The sequence below is a fragment of the Hemitrygon akajei genome, chromosome 7, assembly GCF_048418815.1.
Source record: "Hemitrygon akajei chromosome 7, sHemAka1.3, whole genome shotgun sequence".
NCBI lineage: Eukaryota > Metazoa > Chordata > Chondrichthyes > Myliobatiformes > Dasyatidae > Hemitrygon > Hemitrygon akajei.
The window spans coordinates 110,409,285-110,433,883 of record NC_133130.1 but is presented as its reverse complement, the minus strand read 5'-3'; the positions used below and the strand labels follow the sequence as shown (position 1 = coordinate 110,433,883).

Here is a 24,599-nt window from a genome sequence, read left to right as displayed (position 1 = left end):
TGCTTAGCTTTGTATTAGCCCAGTAGTGTTACTTGGTAACTGGAAAGACATAATATACAGTACTGAGCAGAAGTCTCAGGCACACTATATATGTACTACAGTACTTGGAGTAGGGATGTATAATATAGGATTAATATGGTCAGTGTGGACAAGGTGGGTCAAAAGGCCTATTTCTGAGCGGTATGGTTCAATTAGCAGCACATTACACAGGCTGAAAAGTTTAAATGCTCCTTTATGGCTACCATCTCACCTGATCAGAGAAAATCACTTGATCTCATTCTTTCTCACACCCTCCTTACTACTAACACAACCTGTTTCTTTCCTTTCTCAGACTTGAAACGTTAATGGTTTCTGTTCCCACAGAGGATGCCTGAGGTGCTGAGTAATTCCAGTGTGCGTCTTTATGGCGACTCCTTGATCATCAGTCGTTTTGAATTGCTGTCCAACTTAATGCAGCCCTGATACATGAAGGATGGGTATGAAACCAGTGATCACTGCTGGTTTCAGAACCAAAAAATAGCGATCTCCGAAAGACAAAATAGTTTCATATGAACCATAGCATACAGCAGCACTTAAAATGTAGTCAGTTGGAAACAGATTTTATAAATCTGACAATATCTTGAGAGATCACTGAACAGATAGTCTGCAAGGAATATACAGGCATGTCTCAGTTTAGCATTTAATGTTGGACATTTCACTGGCATATCAAACACCAACAAATGATGCCATGATAGCGTCAAAGTACATGAAGGAGGCAGGAGAATGGGGTAAAAAAAGTCCGCCTTGATGGAATTGCGGAACAGATCCGATGAGTTGGATAGTCTAATTCTGCTCCAATGTCTTATGACCTAAATTGGAAGCAGTGGAGCTTGCAGCTATGGGTCTGCCCACCATGGGACCCCTGGATGTCTTCTCATGTTGGATCTGAAGCAGAGGACAAGTGTGGGATTAAATCAGCCAATTTTACAACTTACTTCTGTACCACACCTTTGAGAAATTAGAAAAAGATTATGGAGCATATAGATGAGAAGGTAGAAGACAGAAGTTCTTAAAGAGAGGAAATCCTGACCTCACTCACCCACCCCCTTGAACAAAAGCAGGCCCAATGAACCAGAGAAAATGGTTCAGTTCCACACAAAAAGAAACAATTGGTAACAGACATTGTGCACAATATTGCAAGTTTCATTGCAAAGAAATGAAATCTGCTTTCTGGAGACACAACAGATAGCAGATACTAGGATCTGGACCCAACAGACGACTGCTGGAAGAACTCAGTGGGTCGACCAGCATCTGCGAAGGCAAAGGTACCTGTGGAGTCTCAACCCAAAACACATACTATCCTTTTGCCTCTACAGACGCTGCCTGATTAGCTGAGTTTTTTCAGCAGTTCGGTTTCTCTCCAAGTGTTTTCTACTTGTTTAGATCTTGGTACAAACACAGCAACACTGAATGCCACATTGGGAAACCAGAAGATACACACGCTGGAAAGACATTTCCAAGAAGCGTCCATACTGAGCAAATCTGGCCTGCAATTGACAAAATCACAATTAAATCCCATGCAATCGGATAAGTGGAATACCTGTGATTGCGAAGATAGGGCACCACGTAGTACATAATATTAACAAGTAACGGAATTACTTTTTCCTTTTCATCACTGTGGAAAACCATGTCCAAAAGGTGAGCCAAAACCTGGAGGAGAGAGGTACAGTAAACTTCAGTTAGTCCAGCAACAACTCAACCACTTCTCCCATGCACTTTCATTACTTATAGCTACAAATACTGATCTACATTGCACAAGGCCAACATTGCAAAATTATAACAGACCATGAGAAAATAAAGTTTCAAGGAACTCTGAGGTGGTACCATCTCACTCCAAGGCTCAGGAAGTTTTCCCCAGAGCCATCCCGCTCCTGAACCAGAGGGGATAACTTCACTCACTCTGTCAAAATCAATGATAAACTTGAGTTTATTGTCAAAGCATGTGAAGTTCAACTGGACTGATATTCCCCAATTTTATTTTTAACTGATTTTAACATTTTTTCTTTGTTTTTAATGTTTTAACATACTTAAGAATGTTTAAGACAACGCAGGAGACACAAGAATACTGGGATTGAGGCCCTTCATCTCAACTAACAGAAGGGACAGAGCCAGTAGAAAGAGGTGGAACAAGAGCCAGTAGATGATAGATGGAGTAATTGAGAAGTACAGCACAAAAACAGACCCTTCAGCCCATCTGGTCCATGACAAAACAATTTAAACTGTTTACTCCTGTCAACCTATATCAGCACCATAGTCTTCCATATCCCTACTAAACCACGTACCTACTGAAACTTCTCTTAAACGTTGAAATCGAGCTCAATTCACCACTTGTGCTGGCAGCTCACTCCACACTCTCAGGATCCTCTGGGTGAAGCAGTTTCCCCTCAAACATCTCGGCTTTCACCCTTAACCCATGACGTCTGGTTGTAGTTCCACCCAACTTCAGTGGAAAAGACTACTTGCATTAACACTATCTAAACTCCTCAAAATTTTGTATATTTCTATCAAATCTCTTCTCAGTGTTCTACATTCTGAGAAATAAAGTCCTAAGCTATTCAATATTTCCTTATAACTCAGGTCCTCGACTTCACATTGACAAATACAGTACAGTGCAAAGGTCTTAGGCATCCGAGCTATATATACGTGCCTAAGACTTTTGCACAGTACTGTACTTCCCTTTACTTATTCAGTTATATTTTTAGAAACGATTAAGATTATGTTTGACAGTTTGCAGACAGCTTGTGCTTGGCTGCACAGAGCAGTAATGGAGCAGTTTAACAATACCGGGAACTGTTGGGTTTGGGAATGGCTTCATCACAAACAGCTGATGAGCAATTATACTCTTCACTGTCAAACAGAAATGGCTAGCACGAGAGGGCACAGTTTTAAGGTGCTTGGAAATAGGTACAGAGGAGATGTTGGGGTAAATTTTCTTTTAACGTAGAGAGTGGTGAGTGTGTGGAATGGGCTGCCAGCGACGGTGGTAGAGGCAGATACAATAGGGTCTTTTAAGAGGCTCCTGGATAGATACATGGATCTTAGAAAAATAGAGGGCTGTGGGTAACTCTAGGTGATTTCTAAAGTAAGTACATGTTTGGCGCAGCATTGTGGGTCGAAGGGCTTGTATTGCGCTGTAGGTTTTCTATGTTTCTGTGTTTCTATGAAAGCTACACACCAGTGCCTTCTGGAAAGGATCCATCAGTCGTTACGTTTTATTTGGTACTGTGGCGTACATATGGAGATGGCCGAATGTCTGATCCTCACCCACACTGTGACCAGTGGATTCCGAGGAGAAGAACAACATTTAAAACCTGATGGATACGTCGCACGAGAACCTCTAAGGGTATTATCAGGGCCAGGTACAAACACAATTCCTTCAATACTCTATCAAGAGGGTAAAATAGACAGACTCACACCAAGAATCTTACTCTGGTGACGCACCAGAACATTCCAGTGCCTTCAGAGGTGGGTAGGTGTACTGAGGGAAAGGTGTAAGCAAGCTTACATACCTCAGCTAATAAGGTCAATGCATGCACACTGTAGACTGAAGGTGCTATATTGGATATTTCCTTCACTGGGGTCAACATGATATCTGGAAAGGGTAAAGAGCAGAACAGGATTAACTCCAATAAACAGTACAATAATTTCTTACACACAAGAGATTCTGCAGATGTTGGAAACACAGAGCAACACAATCATTTCTTGGAACATTTCTTCCAATTAATCATTGACCAGTTCTGTGTTGTTCTGCCTTGCACTGTGGGCATGCTATGTTTGTGCCGGAAAAAAGTGACAACGCTTGTGGGCTGCCCCGAGAACATCCTTAGGATTTGTTGATTGTTACCGCAAATGACCCCATGCACTGTATCTTTCAATATGCATGTGATAAATAAATCAATAGTCAGAGGGCAGAGTAAAGTCAAGATGGCACTACAACCCCTTTGCATGCAGCTTCAGAACCAGCTCTACTTCTATCCTTGAAATCTCATTTTTCCCTTTCAAGGTTCTTTTGAAGACCCTGACCTGGAGTTACACTCTGACTTTGGTTCTTTGGGCGAATGGGACCCGTTCTCAGGGCCTCACGACCGGCTGCTTTATGATAGCCCAAGGACGCAGCCTGGAACACTAGCGCGCTTTCAGGGTGCCAGACATTCATGGAGATGGGTTGATTCAAGGCTGGTGCTCCTGACTGAGGTGTCGTGGGAGAACACGGAACTTTGGGAGCAACAGGTTAGCTGCCGTGGGCAGTGTGTCCAGAGACCTGAGCCCCGGGACCGACTCTCTGGGCACAGAGCTCGGACAAAGCAACGCAACAGGCTTTTAACAGCATAAATCAGCAAGTTGTTTGATTTGCCTCCTGTCTAGCTGTGAAACAGGGACACCTCTTTTTCCCTTATTAGGAGAGAGAGAGAGCCTGTGGTATGTTGAGTACCGGGTTCGTGTCTTTATTGTTGCTTTGCTGCACACTTGAGTGCTCAGTGGAGGGCGCAGATGCTTTTTTACCGGTGGGGAGGGGGGGGCTGGGTTGTTGCCTTGCTACTGCTTGTGAGTGGGAGGGGGGAGCTGGGGGGGGGCTTTGGGGTTCTAACGTTTAACTGTCATTCATTCTTTGGGGCACTCCTCTGTTTTTGTGGATGTTTGCGAAGATAAAGAATTTCAGTACGTTTATTGTACAGTATACATTTCTCTGACATTAAATGTACCTATTGAATCTGAATTGAAGATTGTAGTTCATGGATTTATCTTGCCTCATCAATTTTGTCATAGCAAAATCTCTGATCATGTTCAGACTGCACTGGGAAGTCTAGGATTTCATTGCACTGAATGTAAGAGACAGAACGGTCGCAGTTCATAATCAGTTCTGATAAGCTGGTGGAAAACTACCCCTTAAAGCGGGGACCGTTGGAAATGCGTAAGGTGTAAAACATGTGAGTACTGACTACAATGAAAGCGGGAGTGTGTGAGAGGGAGAAAGCTAGTGGTTGTGTGGGTTTGGGGGCTGGATATATCAACACACAAAAACAGAAACACTGGAAGAACTCAGGCAGTCAAGCAGCATCCGTGGAATGAGAAAGCAGACGGCATTTCAGGTTAAAACCAGCTTTGATGAAGGGTCGTTGATCTGAAACATTAACTCATTTCTCTTTCCACAGATGCTGCTTGACCTAATTCTTTCAGCATTTCTGTCATTTTGCTTCAGATTCCTACATCTGCAGTTTGTTATTAATGGTCAATAATAACAACAGGAATGGCTGGAGATACTTAGTAGATCAAGTGGCATTGATAGAGAGAAGTAGCGTTTTACGTCGATGACATTTTATCATAAATGGAAAAAAAAAATGAAGAAATAACAATGTATTAGGTAATAGAAGGATTGGGGCAGAGAGAACAGAGGAAATTTCTGTGCTAGAGCGTAGACCAAGGTTGACTCGAGATTTGGCTGGTTCTCAATACCACAGCAGCGAGGATGTTGCTGGATCCAGTCCCTCAGCTACAAAGTGCACTGAATTGGCAGTAGTTGGGAAGGATTACCCACTTGGTATTCCTGGTTGCAACCCTGTCTCTAACACTCACATGCTATTACTGAAAATAAGGGCATTCTTGGAACTTTGTCCACTACAATTCACAACTAAATCTGGGAAAACTGCAGAGTTCTGATCTGATCCATTGACTCCTCTACCCTGGAAAATGACTGTGACTATCCACCTTATAGATGCCTCTTATGATTTTAGAAACCTCTGTAGGTTAGTCACTCGCCCTCCTTCATACCAGGAAAAAGTCTCAGCCGATTTTGTCTCTCTCTATAATTGAAATACCTCAGTCCTGGCAACATCTTTTCTGCACCCTCTGTAGTTCCATTACACTCTTCCTTTAGCATGGTGACCAGAAATACACACAACTGTGGTCTCACCAACGTCTTGTACAGCTGTAATGTGACATCCCGACTTTGACCAATGAAGGAAGGCCTTCTTCACCAACTGGTATTCCCGCGTCCCCACTTTCTTGCACTTGAAACCCCGTGTCTCTCTGTTCTACAACAGACCCTTGGACCTTTTAATACACGAGCTTTCATACCTTCAACATCTCTTTCCAGGTTGCTTCCTTCCACCAGGATCTGTGGAGAGGCTTTTACTTCTAGGTTCCTCCTGAGCCAAGTGGTCTGTTCCAGGGAGGAGCCTGCAATGGTCCCAATGGCCTCCACTATCTTATGGGTTACATCCTAGGAAACCAAGCACACACGCATATGCACAGACTGCTGATTTCACACAGAGGAACAGAAATACAAAATCAATTACTTAAAAGAAGCATATCTGCAAAATGTAACGACTCTGACCTGGAGATCTCTTTGGTCCTTTTTGCTTTCCATGTTGGGATTTTTCATGATGAACTCATTGAGCACTCTAGAGACACATCAAGAACAAACTTGCATTAAAACATCTCCCTCTTGGTTGACACATGCAAAATGTTAAACACCATTCATTATTTCTAACAAAGTGGTTTGTAGCCAAACATGGCAGTCCCATCAAAAGTAATGTAAATAACTGGCTAACTGGTTGTGGTGACATTAATTTAAGGATAAGTAACTCCCAACAGCTACACACTGATACATACTGATGCCATAGTGTTTTCAACATTGTAAACCCCACTCAACACTTGAGACAACTGCAAGATCACCTTTACAAACATAAGCATTCAACAGTTTTGGATAAAATTATTAACAACTTCTAACCATGTTACCTCCATTAGAAATCCCAAGCCCACTGAATTAATTACTAAAGAATTACAAGGGACAGAACCAGGCCTTTCAGCCCACACATCAACGTTGACCTCGGCATTTGTTTCATTGATTGCATTATTGCAGTTTTCTATCCCTGGTCATTTCTTAAATGCTGTGAGGGTATCTACCTCCACCACCTCTTCAGACAGCATGTTCGACTCCAACCACGTTCTGTGTGAAAGAGTCTTCCCAACATCTCTGTTTCTAAAACATATAATTATTGTTTTAACACGAGATAAAACTAGATAAGGTTCCTTAAGGTTGTTATAGCTAGGGGTGGTAATGGGGACAATCTCCCACTACCTATTAAATGCTCCCAATGGCGTGTGCCTCAAATAGCCTCTGACAACCAAGTCCAGCTCCTGGTCTTCACGTGTGACTAAACCTGGCAGAACCGTTTCTACTGGCAGGAGAAGGGGCAAAGGCAGGTTATTGGTGCCAAAAAAAAGTTGAATTTCCCCATGGGGATGAATAAAGTATCTATCTATCTATCTATCTATCTATCTAAAACCAGTCACTACGGGCAGATAGGGCTCGTCAGGTTGGCAGTTCATCTAGAAGGAAAACTCTGATCTAAAGCCTCAACTCCTGTGGCTATACCCACTTTGGGTCAAATCAAGTCAAGTCAAGTCACTTTTATTGTCATTTCGACCATAACTGCTGGTACAGTGCATAGTAAAAATGAGACAACATTTTTCAGGACCATGGTGTTACATGACACAGTACAAAAACTAGACTGAACTACGTAAAAAACACAGAAAAAAACTACACTAGACTACAGACCTACTCAGGACAGAATAAAGCGCACAAAACAGTACAGGCATTACAATAAATAATAAACAAGACAATAGTAAACCTCAAGGGAAAAATCCAGAGCTGGAGTCCCTAAGGCAATCCTACTTTGAGTTCAATGCTTACTGGCAACCCCTGTGACACAGCTGGTACCAAACTGTATCAGTCTCTGCTTTTCCTTTGGGTTCATTAGATACAGGGAGAGGAGGAGCTTGCTACATGGGCATCAGCTTGCTCTCCATATTGTACTGCACAGGCTTGTGTATCTAGACAGTTTGGACACAATATCCATGGTCAACTCTGACCGACGGAGGCCTCAACTCAACTAACACAAGATAGTCTGCAGATGCTGGAAATCCAAGCAAAGCACAGAAAATGCTGGAGGAACTCAGCAGCCCAGGCAGCATCTATGGAAAAGAGTAAACTGTCGACATTTCGGTCCAAGACCCTTCATCAGGAACACATTTTGTGTGCTAGTTATAGTTCTAAATGATCATCAAGAGCATAAGCAAATTAACAACTATATAATTCTTCATTGAGGAACAGATGACCTGATACTTTGACTTTCCTTTTCTGTCACACCTCTGTTATTGCAGGCATATCAGGTTACTGAACGATTAAGATGGCAAAGTTTGGTGTGTCTTTTTCACATTCCATATTTCATAATGACACAGGAGGCCAATTGGCCCAGCAAGTCTCACAGCAAACTATTGCCCACACTTCCCTGTGACTCTTTCACTCTCAGATCCCAACTAGCATGCCTCTGATTCTCCCAACAACCATCTACCGTTAAAAGTAGCCAAGTTTAGCTTACGCAGTTAGTATAAAGTGGCCCATTAAAACGAACTTAAAAGGAGCCTTACAGCCCTGTTATTGAAACATAAAAATGTATCCAGTGTCTACCACCTTAAAGATCCATTAACAAATTCAGTTGTCCTTCTTACCCAAGGATGAGGAATTGTCCAGGTGGGGGTAGATAGAGTTGAATGGAATCCTTAAGCAGCGTCAGAAGTGACGGCCAACTATCAACTAGAGTTTGCACTGGAATCCTGCAAAAGGGAAGGTCCATCAGCTTTACGGTGTCACTCAGTTGCGCAGAATTGCACAGCACAAAAACAGGTTCTTCCACTCACCACATCCATGCCAAATGTTTAGCTATCTACACCAAAACCTATTGGCTTGCATTCGGACTGTTTCCTGCTATTCCTTCTTTATTTAAATCTCTGTGTAAATGCCCCTTAAACACAGTGATTGTATCTGATTTGTATCTGATTCTGCCACCTTCCGCAGTGATTACCGTATGTGTCAAAAAAAAATTATCCCTTAAATTCCCTTTAAAATTCTTCACCTCAAGTTCTCGATATTTAGGCTTATTTATTATTATTATTTATCTTTGTATTTGCACAGTTTGCTGTCTTTTGCACACCGGTTGTACGCTCAAGTTGGTGCGATCTTTCATTGATTCTGTTATGCTTATTATTCTATTACGGGTTTATTGAGTATGCCTGTAGGAAAATGAATCTCAGAGTTGAATATGGTGACATATATGGACTTTGGACTTTAGTGCAAGCTCTCATTTCTGATGCCCATACCGTGGGTAAAAGATTTTAACTATCTATCCTTGTCATGCCTCTCATGATATTATACAGTACACTTCTGCCGGGTGACCCTTGGCCTCCTTCACACCACGGAAAACAAGCCCAGACTATCCGATCTCTCCCCACAAATAAAGTCCTCAATCCAGGCAACATCCTGCACTCACATCCCTTCTTTACTGCGGCAGCCAGAAAGGTACGTTATAGAAAGGGCCGAACATGAAAATATTTTCCCTGGCAGTTCTGTTCAATAAATTACTTTGAACTGGAAAACTGGCTTGGCAATCTTGCTGGAAAATTTTTAAGAAAGAAAGAAAGGTCAACTATATTTATCACACGTACATCAAAATATCAAAGCACACAGTGAAATGTGTCGTTTGCGTCAAATCAGATCAGCGAAGATTGCGGTGGGTAGTCCACAAGCGCTACCAGGCTTCTGGTGCCAAGGTAACAAGCCTGCAACTCAGTAACCCCAACCGTACGACTTGGGAATGTGGGAAGAAACTGGAGCACCTGGAGGAAACCCATGTGGAACATACAAACTCATTCTCAGGTAAAGCCACCCAAACTGGAAGAGCTCTCAGGAGAGGTGAAAGATACACATTGCCACAGCAGGTAGATGGCTTTTGATAGCCACTACACTGCAAGTGTCAGCTCCCCAGCTACCCTGGGGCTACATGAATGACAGGAGCTAGGGCTGAATGCGACTGTGAACCAGAATGAGGACAGTGTGAGGAGCTCATGTACAAACGATGTGTGGCAATAGTAAAGCCAGAGACTGGAGTCACGCTGCTGAAAAGAGAAAAGCCACAATATCTATCACCACCTTTATACTGTCCGAGGGTTCATTTGTTCTCATCCTGACTGGGACAATGCTCATTCTATTCTATGTTTTATTCCAATCCACAGAAAAACCCACATGTATTGCTTTTCCTTTCCTCATGATACAAGTTACTGATACACTAAAATACTCCCAACCCATTTCATCTGCACATGCCTTTAATCAGGTTAGATTGAAATGAAGTCCAGTAGTAGGGAACTCTACTTTCCTTACGCAGAGCGGGAAGGAAAATCACCAGGTTAGTACATATAATGTCACAAAAGCAGATTACCTTTGTACATATGCATAGAAAAACTGCAGCATGCAGACTTCCAGTGAGAGCTGTTTCTGGAACATATGGAACACAAGACAGTTATGCGATGTACACAGAACATTAAACAGAATGTTTTGCATCACGTTTTAAAAAGTGACCTTGCGTTACCACCATACTTTGATTAGAAAATGCCTGCCGTGCGCTCTGGCTCTTCGCTGCACACACAGGAACTCTACTGAAGCCAGGTGAGAGCAAGGTTCAAGACCAAACAGGCCAAAAAAAAATCAGTGCAGAAAATTGGATAATTTAAAATCCATTTCCCCCTCCTGAAGAACCCCTACTCCTGGAGAGCATGCTGGTGTTTCAGGAACACTGCCCAAGTGTCAGCAACACTTACTAAATCAGCGGAAAATGACACTGACTGAATAGGAACTAATTTACCTTGGAAGTGATCCGGGGAGGGGGATGAAGGTAGGTGACCCTGGATAAATATTCCCATGCTTACCCAATGATATCATGTACTGCTTTGAGCAGAACTGGCACTAATTAAACCGTATGGCAATTTTTAAACTGCTGAAACAGCTAAGACCATTCAAAATAATACGGTACTTAAATTAACTTCCTTAATGACACAACTTAAGAACTTCAAATTCTGCAAGGTCATTTATACACAACTTGTTACAAGGGCATAAAGAGGATATGAGAAGGCAATGCGAAGCAAATCCCCAAGGATTCTGTAGGTGCAGTATATTAAGAATAAAAGTGACTGGGGAGAGAATAGAGGCCCTAAAGATCAGCATGGTCATTTGTGTGTGGAACCAAAGGAAACGGGTGAGATTGTTGATAAACACTGCTCTTCAGAGAGAATGACGAAAGTTAAGGAAATGGAGGAAATGAGTGCTGTTTTCCTTACATAACATTCAACATTTTATTTCTATTGCCTTTTACCCATACTATGGGGCAATTACAGTAAGCAATTAAGGCACAAGCACATCAAGAGGAACCTCACGCCGCCATGTAAAGTGCACATGGTCAGCACTGGAGGTCAGGACTGTACTCAGATCAGTGGAGCTGGGGGGCAGAACCACGACCGCCTGCATCACTGGTGTACTGGCTTCAGCAGGAATGAGCAAGGGCAAAAAGCCCCTTGAAGAGATAAAAGACACCAATAACCAACGAGGCTGACAGTGCTGTGACACTCTGGGCGTTGATACATTTTGTCAATTCCTAATGACACCACCACACTCAATATATGCCCTCCCTTGGTCAATACTGCAAGGCAGCCTCTGAATAATATCACACACTTTACCAGAGTGTGGGTACATTATTCAGAAGTCGCTTGTGGTATTACAGGCTTTTGACCACCAGATAGGATAAAATAAGCAAGAGGTTTGACAAGATACATCAACCAGTGCATTTTCAGTCAAAGATTGATGGATTGTTTGTACATCAATGATGTATAGTACCAACAATATAACCTTTAGAATAAATATTAAGATACCTTCTCCTTGGTTGAGGCTGGTGGCTGCTTTAAAACTTCCTTCACAGTCTGGATAACCGTCTCGGCTCTCATGATACTAATTGAGCGCACTAGTTCCACCAACAATAACTGTTCACAACAGGGTACAGGAATAACCTTTGAAATTAAAAGTAAAAGTTATTTACATCTCGATGCACTCATGTGTCACAAACCAGCCAGTTACAATGGTGATGGTAATTCCCATTAACCATTGGAGTTCAGTGTGCTCAGGAAAATGGGAGGCACTAAGATTTGCAGTACTTGTGAACTCAGGCACAGATTCATAGGATAATAAAGTTGCCAGATATTAATCTTCAAATGCCCTCACTTAATACAACACTGGAGCTGTGCTTGAAGCTGGTCATGCACTCCAGACCACCAACCCCACTCACACTGTGTCAGAATATTTCTTCTCAATGTCACTTTGGATCCTTTTACCAATCAACATCATTCTGTGATCACTAGCGCTTGATCACTCCAACAATGGGGACAGTTTCTCAACACGTACTCTGTTCATACCCTGCTTGGTTTTAAATATCATGATCAGATTTTCTCGCAGTCTCGTCCCCAAGGAAAAGAGCTCCATTTTAGAGCAAACCAAACAAGGGAGTTCTCAAGGGAGCTGGATAGTCATAGAGTACGCAGCATGGAAAAAGGTCCTTCGGCACAAGGATTTCATGCTGACCGCAGCATCCGCCCTGCTAGTCCCAGTTGTCCGTGTTGATGTTTGAAGGAAAAGTTTTGCAGAAAGACAGGGAAAAGTCGGGGGAGTAGAACTAGTTAGACAACCTTTACGTTGTTAGGATAGATTTGAGGGGTCAAGTGGCCACATCACATTGTGGCTGTTCTGTGAAGCTATCTTATAACCTAGATGACCTTTTAGAAATGTGAACTTCACATCAGCCGTAAATAAATATCCTCAAGTGCTTTTATTCTGTTATCTTTCACGGTTTCTGGACTATTTTAAAATTCACAAGAGCACTTCTCTTCTGCAAAGATTAATGCTTTGAGTATAATGGAATAACGAGTATCAGTGAAGAAATCAAGCCAGGCAGTGCAGTGTGTGTTGCTGATGGCAGAGCCCAGCTTAATGTAGATATACATAAAGGTCAGCATGAGCATGCTGTTTCCAAGGGTCCATTTCTATGATAATCTATCCAACCTGAGCCCCACAGGATCTACCTACACATGTTGTGTTGGGTCTCAGATTGGCTTCATCTCTCTGAGGGGGCTTAGTGTTGACCAGATTATCACTGTACACTCACTGTGGAGTGGTTTCTCTCAAAGAGAAGCAGTGCCTTCACAGAGGCTGAGCGATCCGAGGCGAGGGTCTCGTGGTCGGGACTGGAGTAGAGACGGGAAACAGCAAGCAGCACGTGGAAGGTTTCTTCACAGCGGTGAGTGGTGGCCTGGCAGAGCTGGGTGGTGTGGACTCTATGTCTGCTACAGAGTTCTGGAGAATGGGGGCACAAGGTGGATTGGCCGTGAAAAAAATTCTCAGTTCTCGGTCTTAGTTAGGTCAAGTTTTAATTTACAACAGAGCTGGTTAAGAGCTAACTGGATAATTACCAATAAGGCTCATCTTGAAAAAACGTGTTTAACCATCATCCGTGTTTAACCATACTTAACTCATCTGCTCCTGGATTCCTTCACAGTGTCCATAAAGATATACTGTAGCCTAGACTACACGGCCATGACTAGGCTCTGTAATAAAACCAAACCAGCTCTAGTTTGGAAAAGACCTGACCGGCAACTAAGTGGGAAAACAGCAAAATAAGGTTATAACAACTTGCTAAACTACTCTCGGCCACCAGAAACACTCTCTTCCAAAGCCTTACCTTGTTTCTGCTGGCACTTGAGTTCTCCCTTCTCTCATTCCATACTAATGCAATAGCAGCCATGAAATGTACACCGTGGTTCATAGCGATAGGGCCCAGGAGCTCTAAAATCTGTTGTCGGAGACTCTAGACAGAATAGAAAGGGCACCCAGTTCATTGAGAATGCAAGAAAACCATTAACAAAATTATAGCTGAATTAACCAAATGAGCTTATGTTTACATTGCATTCAGCAGTTTACATCACAGAACTGGCCCTTTGGCCCATCATGCTGTGCTGAACTAAACCAATCCTGAATGTTCACATTCATCCATTCTCTGCACATTTGTGTGTCAATCCAAGTATCTCTTAAATGCCTTGATAGAATCTGATCCACCCTAAAATGTGTATTTCAGGCAAACACCAGTCTCTATAAGAAAAAAAAAACTGCCCCACACATCTTCTGTGAACTTTGCACACTTATTTTAAAAATATGCCCTCTAGGTTTTGATATTTCAATCTTGGGAGAAAGATACGAGCTCTCCACTCTATCAATGCCCCTCATAATTTTCTATCAGGTCTTCTTCAGACTGAGTTCCTTCAACTTTGCACTACAAGACTGAATTACAAATTACCCAAGGCAACCTTTTAAGTCCAAATAACAAAACTACCCATCAAAAAACCAGAGCTGTTAAATAGTCATAAAAATAACTCCCTTGATGGTTGTTGAGTAATTCTGCCAGCAGTGTCTGGTAACTGCACGGAATAAGTCATGTGCAAAATCAGGAGCTGGCTGCCAGAGTTGTTTAATACTGATAGCTCATTGTCAGGCTGAACACTGAACCAAGGGTAAGGAAATGGATTGGTGGAAAGTGGTGTAGAGCCTCCTAACTCACCCAATCAGTTAGGGTCTGGTTATCATTCTCATCAGCCTCAATTATTGCTTAAAAAAGCTCTACACTCCAAAAATAGAAATCTCATTCCTTCCAGTTTTAGTTAGTGCTTGCATTCTTTAAAAATTATGTTGTATAATTATTGGTGCAATTTGGTTTTAATTCTTTCTTTGCAGTCATAGTTGCATGATTGACCTTACACTGAGACAACAATAATTGTTTCCCAACGGAAAATTTTAGGAACACAAGACCGTTTATAGTCTTTAAAACTTAATACCAGATGTTCAAAGTTTGTGCAAATAACTAAAACTTAATGATTAATAATTTAATGATCTTGTTTTAACTGAATCTCATGTATGATTAAGTACGCTTATTTCTTATCACTGAAAAGAATGGCATGACTCAGGGACTCAGCTCAGAACGTCAACCATCCCTTTACGCTGGTCTACTGAGTTCTTCCAGTTTATTGTTTTCGCTCCCAAAAGAACAAGTTTAAGAAGTGGGGAGGGGAGGAGAAAGAGCGTGGAAAGTGTCAGGTAGGATTTCGTTCTATTTGTTTCCTGAAATCTGTGTGTCATTGGAAAGGCAACATTTTCCACCCACCCCAAATTGTCCATTTACATGACTTAATTCTGAAGTTTTTCTAAAATGAACAATCAACTGGATTGGTGGGACTGGGTAAGCATGGGAGATGCTCATTATGAAGAACAAAGTGCATGGGAGTGAGCAAAGTTCTTAAGTTCTGTGAAAGGTAAAGCTACTTAAAACTTCTACTACAATTCATAAGATCATTTAATTATGTTTATGCAGATGAGCTGACCTACTGACACTGTGACTGCTTTTTAATTTACTGTGAGTTGCGTACAGGAACCGCAGCAGCACCCACCTTTGTTGAGCCCAGATTGATAGTAACAGCAGAGGCGACTGTGGTTCTCTCTGCCGAGTCCGCAACTTGCAGGATCCCCCACAGCAGACTCACGGATGACATGATAGTATGCAAGATGAAAAGTATTCCATTGCGTGCTTCAGTCAGGTACTTCTGGTCCACCGTAACCAAGAACTGGGAGAGGAAAGCGGGCAATTATCTATTCAATAACTTAAACATCTACTAAATAACTCAAAAATCTTACAGTGTCAACCTTTGCCACTATGTGCTTACATGCTGTTAGAATCATAAAGACGGCATACATGTGGGCTCTACTTCATGAGGAATTTGAGGACATTTAGTATGTCACCAAAGACTCTTAGAAATTTGGACAGATTTGGAGAAGGGAGAGCATTTGGCCTGGTTGCATCATAGACTAGTAAGGAGGTTATAGTGTATAGAATCACAAGAGGCTGCAGAGAGTCATAGACTGAACCAGCCCATCATAGGCACAACCCATCCCACTATCGAGGACATCATCAGGAGGTGGTACCTCAAGAAGGAGGCATTAGTCACCGAAGAATCAGAATCAAGTTTACTATCACCAGTATGTGTCGTGAAATCTGTTAACTTAGCAGCAGCAGTTCAATGCAATACACAATAGCGGAATAAATAAATCAGTAAATAAATCAATTACAGTAGACATATATTGAATAGACTAAAAATTGTGCTAAAAACAGAAATAATATATACTTAAAAAGTGAGGTAGCGTTCAAGGGTTCAACATCCATTTAGGAATCGGATGGCAGAGGGGAAGAAGTTGTTCCTGAATCACTGAGTGTGTGCCTTCAGGCTTCTGTACCTCCTACCTGATGGTAACAGTGAGAAAAGGGCATGCCCTGGGTGCTGGAGATCATTAGTAATGGACGCTGCCTTTCTGAGACACCACTCCCTAAAGATGTCCTGGGTACTTTGTAGGCTAGTACCCAAGATGAAGCTGACTAAATTTACAACCCTCTGCAGTTTATTTTGGTCCTGTGCAGAAGCCCCTCCATACCAGACAGTGATGCAGCCTGTCAGAATGCTCTCCACTGCACATCCATAGATGTTTTTGAGACCCTTACTATCTAAGACATGCCCTCTTCTCATTACTACCATCAGTGAGGTGACACAGGAATCTGAATCAAAAACAGCTTCTTCTCATCCCCTGCCACACTTCTGAACAGTCCATTAACCCATTATTCCTTTTCTTTTTGCACTATATATTTTGTAATTTATAGTAAATTTATGTCTTTGCACATGGTAACATTACAAAGAAGGCACAGCAGCACCTCTACTTTCTTAAATATTTGCGAAGATTTGGCAGGTCATCTAAAGCCTTGACAAACTTGTATAGATGTGTGGTGGAAAGTATTGAGACTGATTGCATTACAGACTGATATGGAAACACCAATGTCTTTGAATGGAAAATCCCACAAAAACTAGTGGATACAGCATCGTCCATGGGTAAAGCCCTCCCCACCCTTGAGCCAGAAGTGCTGTCGCAGGAAGGCAGCTTCCATTATTAAGGACCCCCACCATTAAGGCCATGCTCTCTTCTTGTTGTTGCCATCAAAAAGGAAGTACAGGAGCCTTAGGTCCCACACCACCAAGTTCAGAATCAGTTATTTCCCCTTAGACATCAGGCTCCTGAACCAGAGTAGATAACTTCACTCATCCCAACACTGAACTTATGAATAAAAAACACGAAATGCTGGCAGAACTCAGCAGGCCAGACAGCATCTATGGGAGGAGGTAATAACGACATTTCGGGCCGAAACCCTTGACTCACTTTCAAGGACTCTAACTCATGTTCTCAGCATTATTGATTGATTGATTGATTATTCTGGTTTTGATTTCTTTTTTGTATTTGCACAATTTATTGTCTTCTGCATGTGGCTTGTTTGCCCGTCTGCTGTGTACAGCACTTCACTACAGTGGTATCATCTGCAAACTTGGAGGTGGAGTTAGAGCCGAGTCTGGCCATGCAGACGTAAGTGTACAGGAAATGGAGTATGGGGCTGAAGGTGCTATCTATACAGCAACAGTCTTCTGGAGGGTGAATCCACGGAAAGCTTCGGTGTCCCTCACTGTATCCTTGGATACTGTACTGATCAGCTGCTGGGGTATTTGATCTCTCCCTGCTTCAGGCTATGGTGCCCTCCTGCTTTAAGGAGACCACTATTACCCCGGTACCCAAGAAAAACAAGGTAATATGCTAAATGACTACTGCCTAGTGGCTCTAATATCTATCATCACGAAGTGCTTCGAGAGGCTCGTCAAGGCATGTATCAGCTCCAGCTTTCCAGACAACTTCGACCCATTGCCACTTGCCCACTGCTGAAACATGTCTACAGTGGATGCAATCTTCCTGGCCTTACGCTCACTTACACTCAGCTCTAGAGCAACTGGACAGTAAAGACACCTATGCTAAACTATTGTTTATTGACTAGAGTTATGGTTTCAACATTATCATTCAAAGCAAATATATCAACAAACTCTGAACCCTGGGAGTTAATGCCTTCCTCTACAAATGGATCCTTGACTTTCTGACCAACTGGCCATAATTAGTAAAGATAGGCAGCAACATCTCCACAGTGATTACTCTAAACACTGTTGCTGCATAGGTAGTGCCATCAGCCCCATACAGTATTTCTTTTACACTCATGGCTGCATGGCCAGACTCGGCTCTAACTCCATCTCCAAGTTTGCAGATGATACCACCGTAGTGGGCTGTATCTCAAATACAGTCGGAGTACAGGAAGGAGAGAGAGCTTAGTGGCATGGTGTCGTGACAACAATCTTTCCCTCAATGCAGCTAAACAAAAGGAGCTGCTGATTGACTTCAGACTGGGGGGGGGGGGGGGGGGGAGTGCACATGCTCCTGGCTACATCAATGGTGTTGAGGTTGAGAGCTTCAAGTTGCTACGTATGAACATCCCAATGGTCTGCACTCATCAAACCAGGTTGATGCCATGGCCAAGTAAGCTCACCGATGCCTCTACTTCCTCAGGAGGCAAAAGACATTCATCGTGTTCTCATCGAACTTCATCAATTTTTATTGATGCACCATAAAACGCATTCTGTCTGGATACATAATGGCTTAATATGGCAGAAGCTATGCATGTGACTCCAGGACACAGTTCAGCACATCAAAGGAACCAGCCTCTTCTCTATGAAATATGTCTTACTTCTTACTGCCCCAGTAAAGCAGCCAGCAATCAAAGACCCACCCACCCTAGCCATTCTCTCTTCTCCCCTCTCCCGCTGGACAGAAGATACGAAAGCCTTAAAGTATGTACCAGCATGCTCAAAAACAGCTTTTATCACACTGTTATCAGACTCCTGAGTGGGCCTCTGTGTGATAGGATGGACTCTTGGTCTCACAATCTACCTTGTTATGATCTCATTTGAGCAAAAAATTGGAACTAGAGTGGACCATTTAACCCCTCAAGCATTATCTACCATTGAATAAGATCATATCTTGGCTTCAACTCCACATTTCTGCTTGTGCCCCATATCCTCTCATTTCCCAATAATCTCCAAATCCACCCACAATATCTTAAAATACATTCAGTGCCTTCCTTAGCCATCTCTGGTAGGGCATGACAAAGATTCTCAAACCTCTGAAAGAAGGTTTGACTTTCATAGGAGACCACTTATTCTGAAATCATCTCTCCTAGTTCTACATTCTGTCATGAAAGAAAACATCCTTCAGCATCAATTCTGTCAATCTTGCCAATTTCACTGCTGATTCTTCTTAACTTCAACAAATATAGGTACAATCCATGCAATCTTTCCTCAAAAGAAATACCTTTGTTACAAGAGCCAACTTAGTGATTCTTCCCTGGCATGTGTACCAATCCTGAAAACAATGTGATTATGCAGTGCCTCAGGATTGGTGTCATCAACAGAACTATTATAGCAAAACTTCTCTATTTTTATACTCTATCCCCTTGCATTGAAGGCTAATATTCGATTTTCTTGTTAAAGAATTACTGTAACTGTGTACTAATATATTTATTTAATGTACAAGGATACATAGATGCATCTTTACAGCTGCATTCTGCAGGTTCTCTATATTCATCCAACATTTTGCTTTCCACTCTTCTTACAAAATTTCCCACATTGTACCTCATCTGCCAAACATTTGTTCACATCTCTAACTCATCTAAATCTCTTTGTAGACTTTGTGTGAATTCCTCATTCCATTCGCTGCCTGCTATCTTTGTACCAGCAGCAAATTCACTTATGTTTGGTACCTTTATCCAAGTCATTAATATCAATTATAAAAAGTTAAGGCCCCCATTCCTGATCCAAATCCCAGCAGTACCAGCTCGGCAACTGAAAATACCCCATTTATCCTGACTCCCTGTATTGTTAGTTAGCCAGTTCTCCACCCGTGCAAACATACAGTGCCAAAAAAAGTATTCACCACCACCCCACACCCCCTGGAAGTTTTCGTGTTTTATTGCTTTACAACATTGAATCACGAAGGATTTAATTTGGCATTTTTAACACTGATCAATAGAAAAAGACTCTTGTGTCGAAGTGAAAACAGATCTCTACAAAGTGAGATAAATTAATTACAAATATAAAACACGATATAATTGATTGGAGAAGTATTCACCCCCTTCAAGTCAGTATTTGGTAGATGGACCTTTGGCAGCAATTACAGCCTTGAGTCTGTGTGGATAGGTTTCTATCAGCTTTGCACAATGGACACTGCAAATTTTCCCTATTCTTCTTCATAAAACTGCTCAAGCTCGGTCAGATTGCATGGGGATCGTGAGTGAACAGCCCTTTTCAAGTCCAGCCACAAATTCTCAATTGGATTGAGGTCTGGATTCTGACTTGGCCCCTCCAGGACATTAACTTTGTTCTTTTTAAGCCACTCCTGTGTAACTTTGGCTTTATGCTTGGGGCCATTGTCTTACTGGAAAACAAACCTTCTTCCAAGTCGCAGTTCTCTTGCAGACTGCGTCAGGTTTTCCTCCAGGATTTCCCTGTATTTTGCTGCATTCATGTTACTCTCTACCTTCACAAGCCTTCTAGTGCCTGCTGTAATGAAACATCACCACAACAAGATGCAGCCACCGCCATGCTTCACAGTAGGGATGGTGTGTTTTTCACAGTCTGTGGCGCTTACGGCAAACATAGTGTTCAGTCTGATGGCTAAAAAGTTCAATTTTCGTTCTGTCAAACCATTGAACCTACTTACAGCTGACTTCAGAGTCTCCCTCATGACTTCTGGCAAACTGGCCGAGATTTTATGTGAATTTTTTTTCCAACAGTGGCTTTCTTTTGGCCACTCTCCCATAAAGCTACAACTGTTGAAGCACCCGGGCAACAGTTGTTGTATGCGCAATCTCTCCCATCTCAGCCACTGAAGCTTCTAACTCCTCCAGAGTTGGTGACCTCCCTCACTAATCCCCTTCTTACAAGGTCACTCAATTTTTGAGGATGGCCTGCTTTAGACACATTTACAGCTGTGACATATTCTTTCCATTTCTTGATTATTGACTTAACTGTACTCCAAGGGATATTCAGTGACTTGGAAATTTTCTTCAGTTGGTCAGCTTGGGATGGACATTCCTTCCTTTTCAGCCTTTATTTCTCAAATCATGCCCAGTGACGATGACACTTACAGTATATGCAAACTCACAGCAGACTCTTTAGCTTATTAAATAATTGCCAAAAATAACCCATTACATGGTAGAGAATGTTTCAGGTCATTGAAGATTCTGGAGTAAAAGTTCATTGGCATCAACAATATTACTTAACATAAAGTTTAATATCAAGAAAATCAACAACCAAGTGTGATAAATTCATGATGAGATTAAGATCTAAGCTTTCTTTTGTTGAGTCCTTGCACAATGGAATCAAGGTAAGTGGAGTGTGGAGCTGGTCAAGATTATTTTGGTAACTTGGTTTAATCCTGCCCGTTCATTATCGCTAAACTAACTCTCAGTTTACTCATAGCATTGGGTACAAGAACTGGGACATCACATTACAGCTGTACAAGGTGAGGAAGCACGTGGAGTACTCTGCACAGTTCTGGTCACCCATTACAGGAAGGATGTAATTAAGCTAGAAAGGGGTAGAACAGATTCACAAGGACATTGCTTGGATTGTACATTTTAAGCTCTAAGGAGAAACGGGATAAACTGGGGATTCGGATGGTGCTGAATACTGGTAGATTGGGCTGAGGCATTTGATGTTGCGGTGTTCGCCAAGCTTGGCAAATAACTTGCAGATGTTTCATCACCAGTCGAGGTGACATCCTAAGTGTGTGGTTGTTGGCATTTCCGTTTCTGTCTGGGAGTGCTTGCATTTATATAAACACCCCCACCCCCTTCGCTTGCCTCAGTCCTGATTGGCTACCCCTTCAGTTGAACTTTGAATTCTATTGGCTCATGTTTCTTTGGCTCTGAGGGGTACACAGATGGTGTCTATTTCGATATGTTTGTTTATGGAGTTATCAGAAGAGAGCCAGCCTTCTACAAATTATCATACCTGCTTATGCTTGCTGGCGCCAGAACCTTCTCTGTTTTCTTGTACCGAGATCAGTGAAAACAGATCATGTCTCCAAACTGCCAGTTTGTGTTCCCGTAAACAAATTGACAGTTTACGTCCTATCTGTCCGACGTAGTTCTCATTGCACCACATTGCTTTTGTCAGTGACACAAGGTTCCTTTAAAGTCGCCATTGGGTGGTGAGTGATCATGATGCCGCGAAGTTCAAGCAGTTGAGCTGTCATTTCTGATATATTCTTAATGTAGGGCAAGGTTGCATGTTGAGTAAGGTCTGCGCGAGTTTCTTGGACCTCACGGCATCACAATTGCTCGCAAACCAAAAAAAAAATACACATGTATATACATGTATGTACTTTACTTTATTGTCACCAAACAATTGATACTAGAGCGTACAATCATCACAGCGATATTTGTTTCTGCGCTTTGCGCTCCCTGAAGTACAAATCGAAGTAAATATAATAAAAATTTAAATTATAAATCATAATTAGAAAATAGAAAAGAGAAAGTAAGGTAGTGCAAGTCAGGTCCAGATATTTGGAAGGTACGGCCCAGATCCGGGTCAGGATCTGTTCAGCAGTCTTATCACAGTTGGAAAGAAGCTGTTCCCAAATCTGGCCGTATGAATCTTCATGCTCCTGAACCTTCTCCCAGAGGGAAGTGGGACAAAAAGTGGTTTTGTCCTTGATTATCCTGGCAGCACTGGTCTGACAGCATGTGGTGTAAAGTGAGTCCAAGGATGGAAGATTGGTTTGTGTGATGTGCTGGGCTATGTTCACGATCTTCTGCAGCTTCTTCCGGTCTTGGACAGGACAATTTCTATACGAGGTTGTGATGCACCCTAGAAGAATGCTTTCTACGGTGCACCTATAAAAATTAGTGAGGGTTTTAGGGGACAGGCCAAAATTCTTCAGCTTTCTCAGGAAGTAAAGGCGCTGGTGGGCCTTCTTGGCAGTGGACTCTGCTTGGTTAGACCAAGTCAGGTCATTTGTGATATTCACCCCGAGGAACTTAAAGCTTTTGACCTGTTCCACCTGCGTACCACTGATGTAGATGGGGTTGTATTCCTTCTGAAGTCAACAACCAATTCCTTCGTCTTGCTGACATTGAGGGATAGGTTATTGTCTTCACACCATGCCACCAGGTTCTTAATTTCTTCTCTGTACTCAGACTCATCATTACCCAAGATACGGCCTACAATTGTGGCGTCATCAGCAAACTTATATATTGAGTTCGATGAAAACTTGGCTACACAATCATGGGTGTACAGTGAGTACAGCAGGGGGCTGAGTACACAGCCTTGTGGGTCACCAGTGCTCAGAGTGATTGTAGAGGAGAGCTTGTCCCCTATTTTTACAGCCTGGGTCCTGTCTGTGAGGAAGTTGAAGATCCAGCTGCAGATCTGAGTGCTAAGACCCAGGTTCCGGAGCTTAGGAATCAGTTTATTTGGAATGATGGTATTAAAGGCAGAGCTGTAATCAATGAAAAGGAGCCTTACATATGCGTCTTTATTCTCCAGGTGTTCTAAGGAGGAAGGTAGTGCCAGAGAGATGGCATCTGCCGTTGACCTGTTGCTCCGATAGGCGAATTGAAAGTGTCAAGGTTGACTGGTAAGTTATGGTTGATGTGTGCCATAACCAATTGCTCGAAGCACTTCATAGCAATTGATGTTAGAGCCACAGATCGGTAGTCATTCAGGCATGCCACCTTGCTTTTCTTTGGCAGCGGGATTATCGTTGCCTTCTTAAAACACAAGGGGATCTTAGACTGAAGCAAGGAGCAGTTGAAGATATCAGCAAACACTCCAGCTAGCTTGCCTGCACAGGCCCGGAGAACCCATCCCGGGACGCCATCTGGGCCCGTCGCCTTCCTTGGATTTATCTTCAGGAAGGCTCTTCTAACATCTTCCTCGGTGACGGTGAATCTTGATGCCACCAGGTCCGGTTCATCCAGAGGGGGCGGGACGTTCCTCTTCTGTTCAAATCTTGCGTAGAATACGTTAAGTTCATCAGGAAGAGAAGCACTACAGTTATTGATATTCCCAGCCTTTTCTTTGCGCCCAGTGATCTCATTTAGACCCTGCCATAGTCTACTGGCATCCATCCCTCTGGTTAACCTGGGCTTCCAACTTGGCTTGATATTGCCTCTTGGCGCCCTTAATGGCTTTCCGGAGTTCACGCCTGGATTCCATGTAGTGACTGGTATCCCCGGACCTAAAAGCCACAGCTCTAGCCTTCAAAAGGGACTGGACCTCATAATTCATCCAAGGTTTCCGGTTAGGGAATACCCAGATCGTCTTGCGAGACACACAGTCCTCTGCATTTCCAGATAAAGTCCATGACAGCTGAGGCATACTCATCGAGGTTAGCTGCCGAGTCCTTGAATACTAACCAGTCCACTGATTTAAAGCAGTCACGGAGGACTTCATCCGTTTCCTCTGTCCAACGCGACACCACTTTTGACACCGTGACCTCCCACTTCAGTTTCTGTTTGTAAGCCGGAAGGAGGAGTACGGCCTGATGGTCCGATTTTCTGAAGTGAGGTCGTTGGACGGAACGGTAGGCATCCTTGACTGCTGTGTAGCAGTGGTCAAGTATGTTCGGGCCTCTAGTGGAGCAGGAGACATGTTGGTATAAC

The 24,599-nt window shown here is 42.7% G+C and overlaps 1 protein-coding gene across 6 annotated transcripts in view; it reads right to left on the bottom strand.

The window, feature by feature from the left end:
- dop1a (DOP1 leucine zipper like protein A) overlaps positions 1–24,599 on the bottom strand; it is a 182,781-nt gene that overhangs the window by 22,762 nt on the left and 135,420 nt on the right. For all 6 annotated transcript variants that reach the window (XM_073051710.1, XM_073051712.1, XM_073051714.1 and 3 more), the window contains 9 exons: positions 15,412–15,585; positions 13,656–13,781; positions 11,800–11,934; positions 10,317–10,372; positions 8,554–8,658; positions 6,374–6,440; positions 6,115–6,259; positions 3,549–3,631; positions 1,580–1,689 (listed from right to left, as the gene is read on the bottom strand). In XM_073051710.1, coding sequence (XP_072907811.1) covers positions 1,580–1,689; positions 3,549–3,631; positions 6,115–6,259; positions 6,374–6,440; positions 8,554–8,658; positions 10,317–10,372; positions 11,800–11,934; positions 13,656–13,781; positions 15,412–15,585 — 1,001 coding nt within the window. The remainder of the gene's footprint in view (positions 1–1,579; positions 1,690–3,548; positions 3,632–6,114; positions 6,260–6,373; positions 6,441–8,553; positions 8,659–10,316; positions 10,373–11,799; positions 11,935–13,655; positions 13,782–15,411; positions 15,586–24,599) is intronic.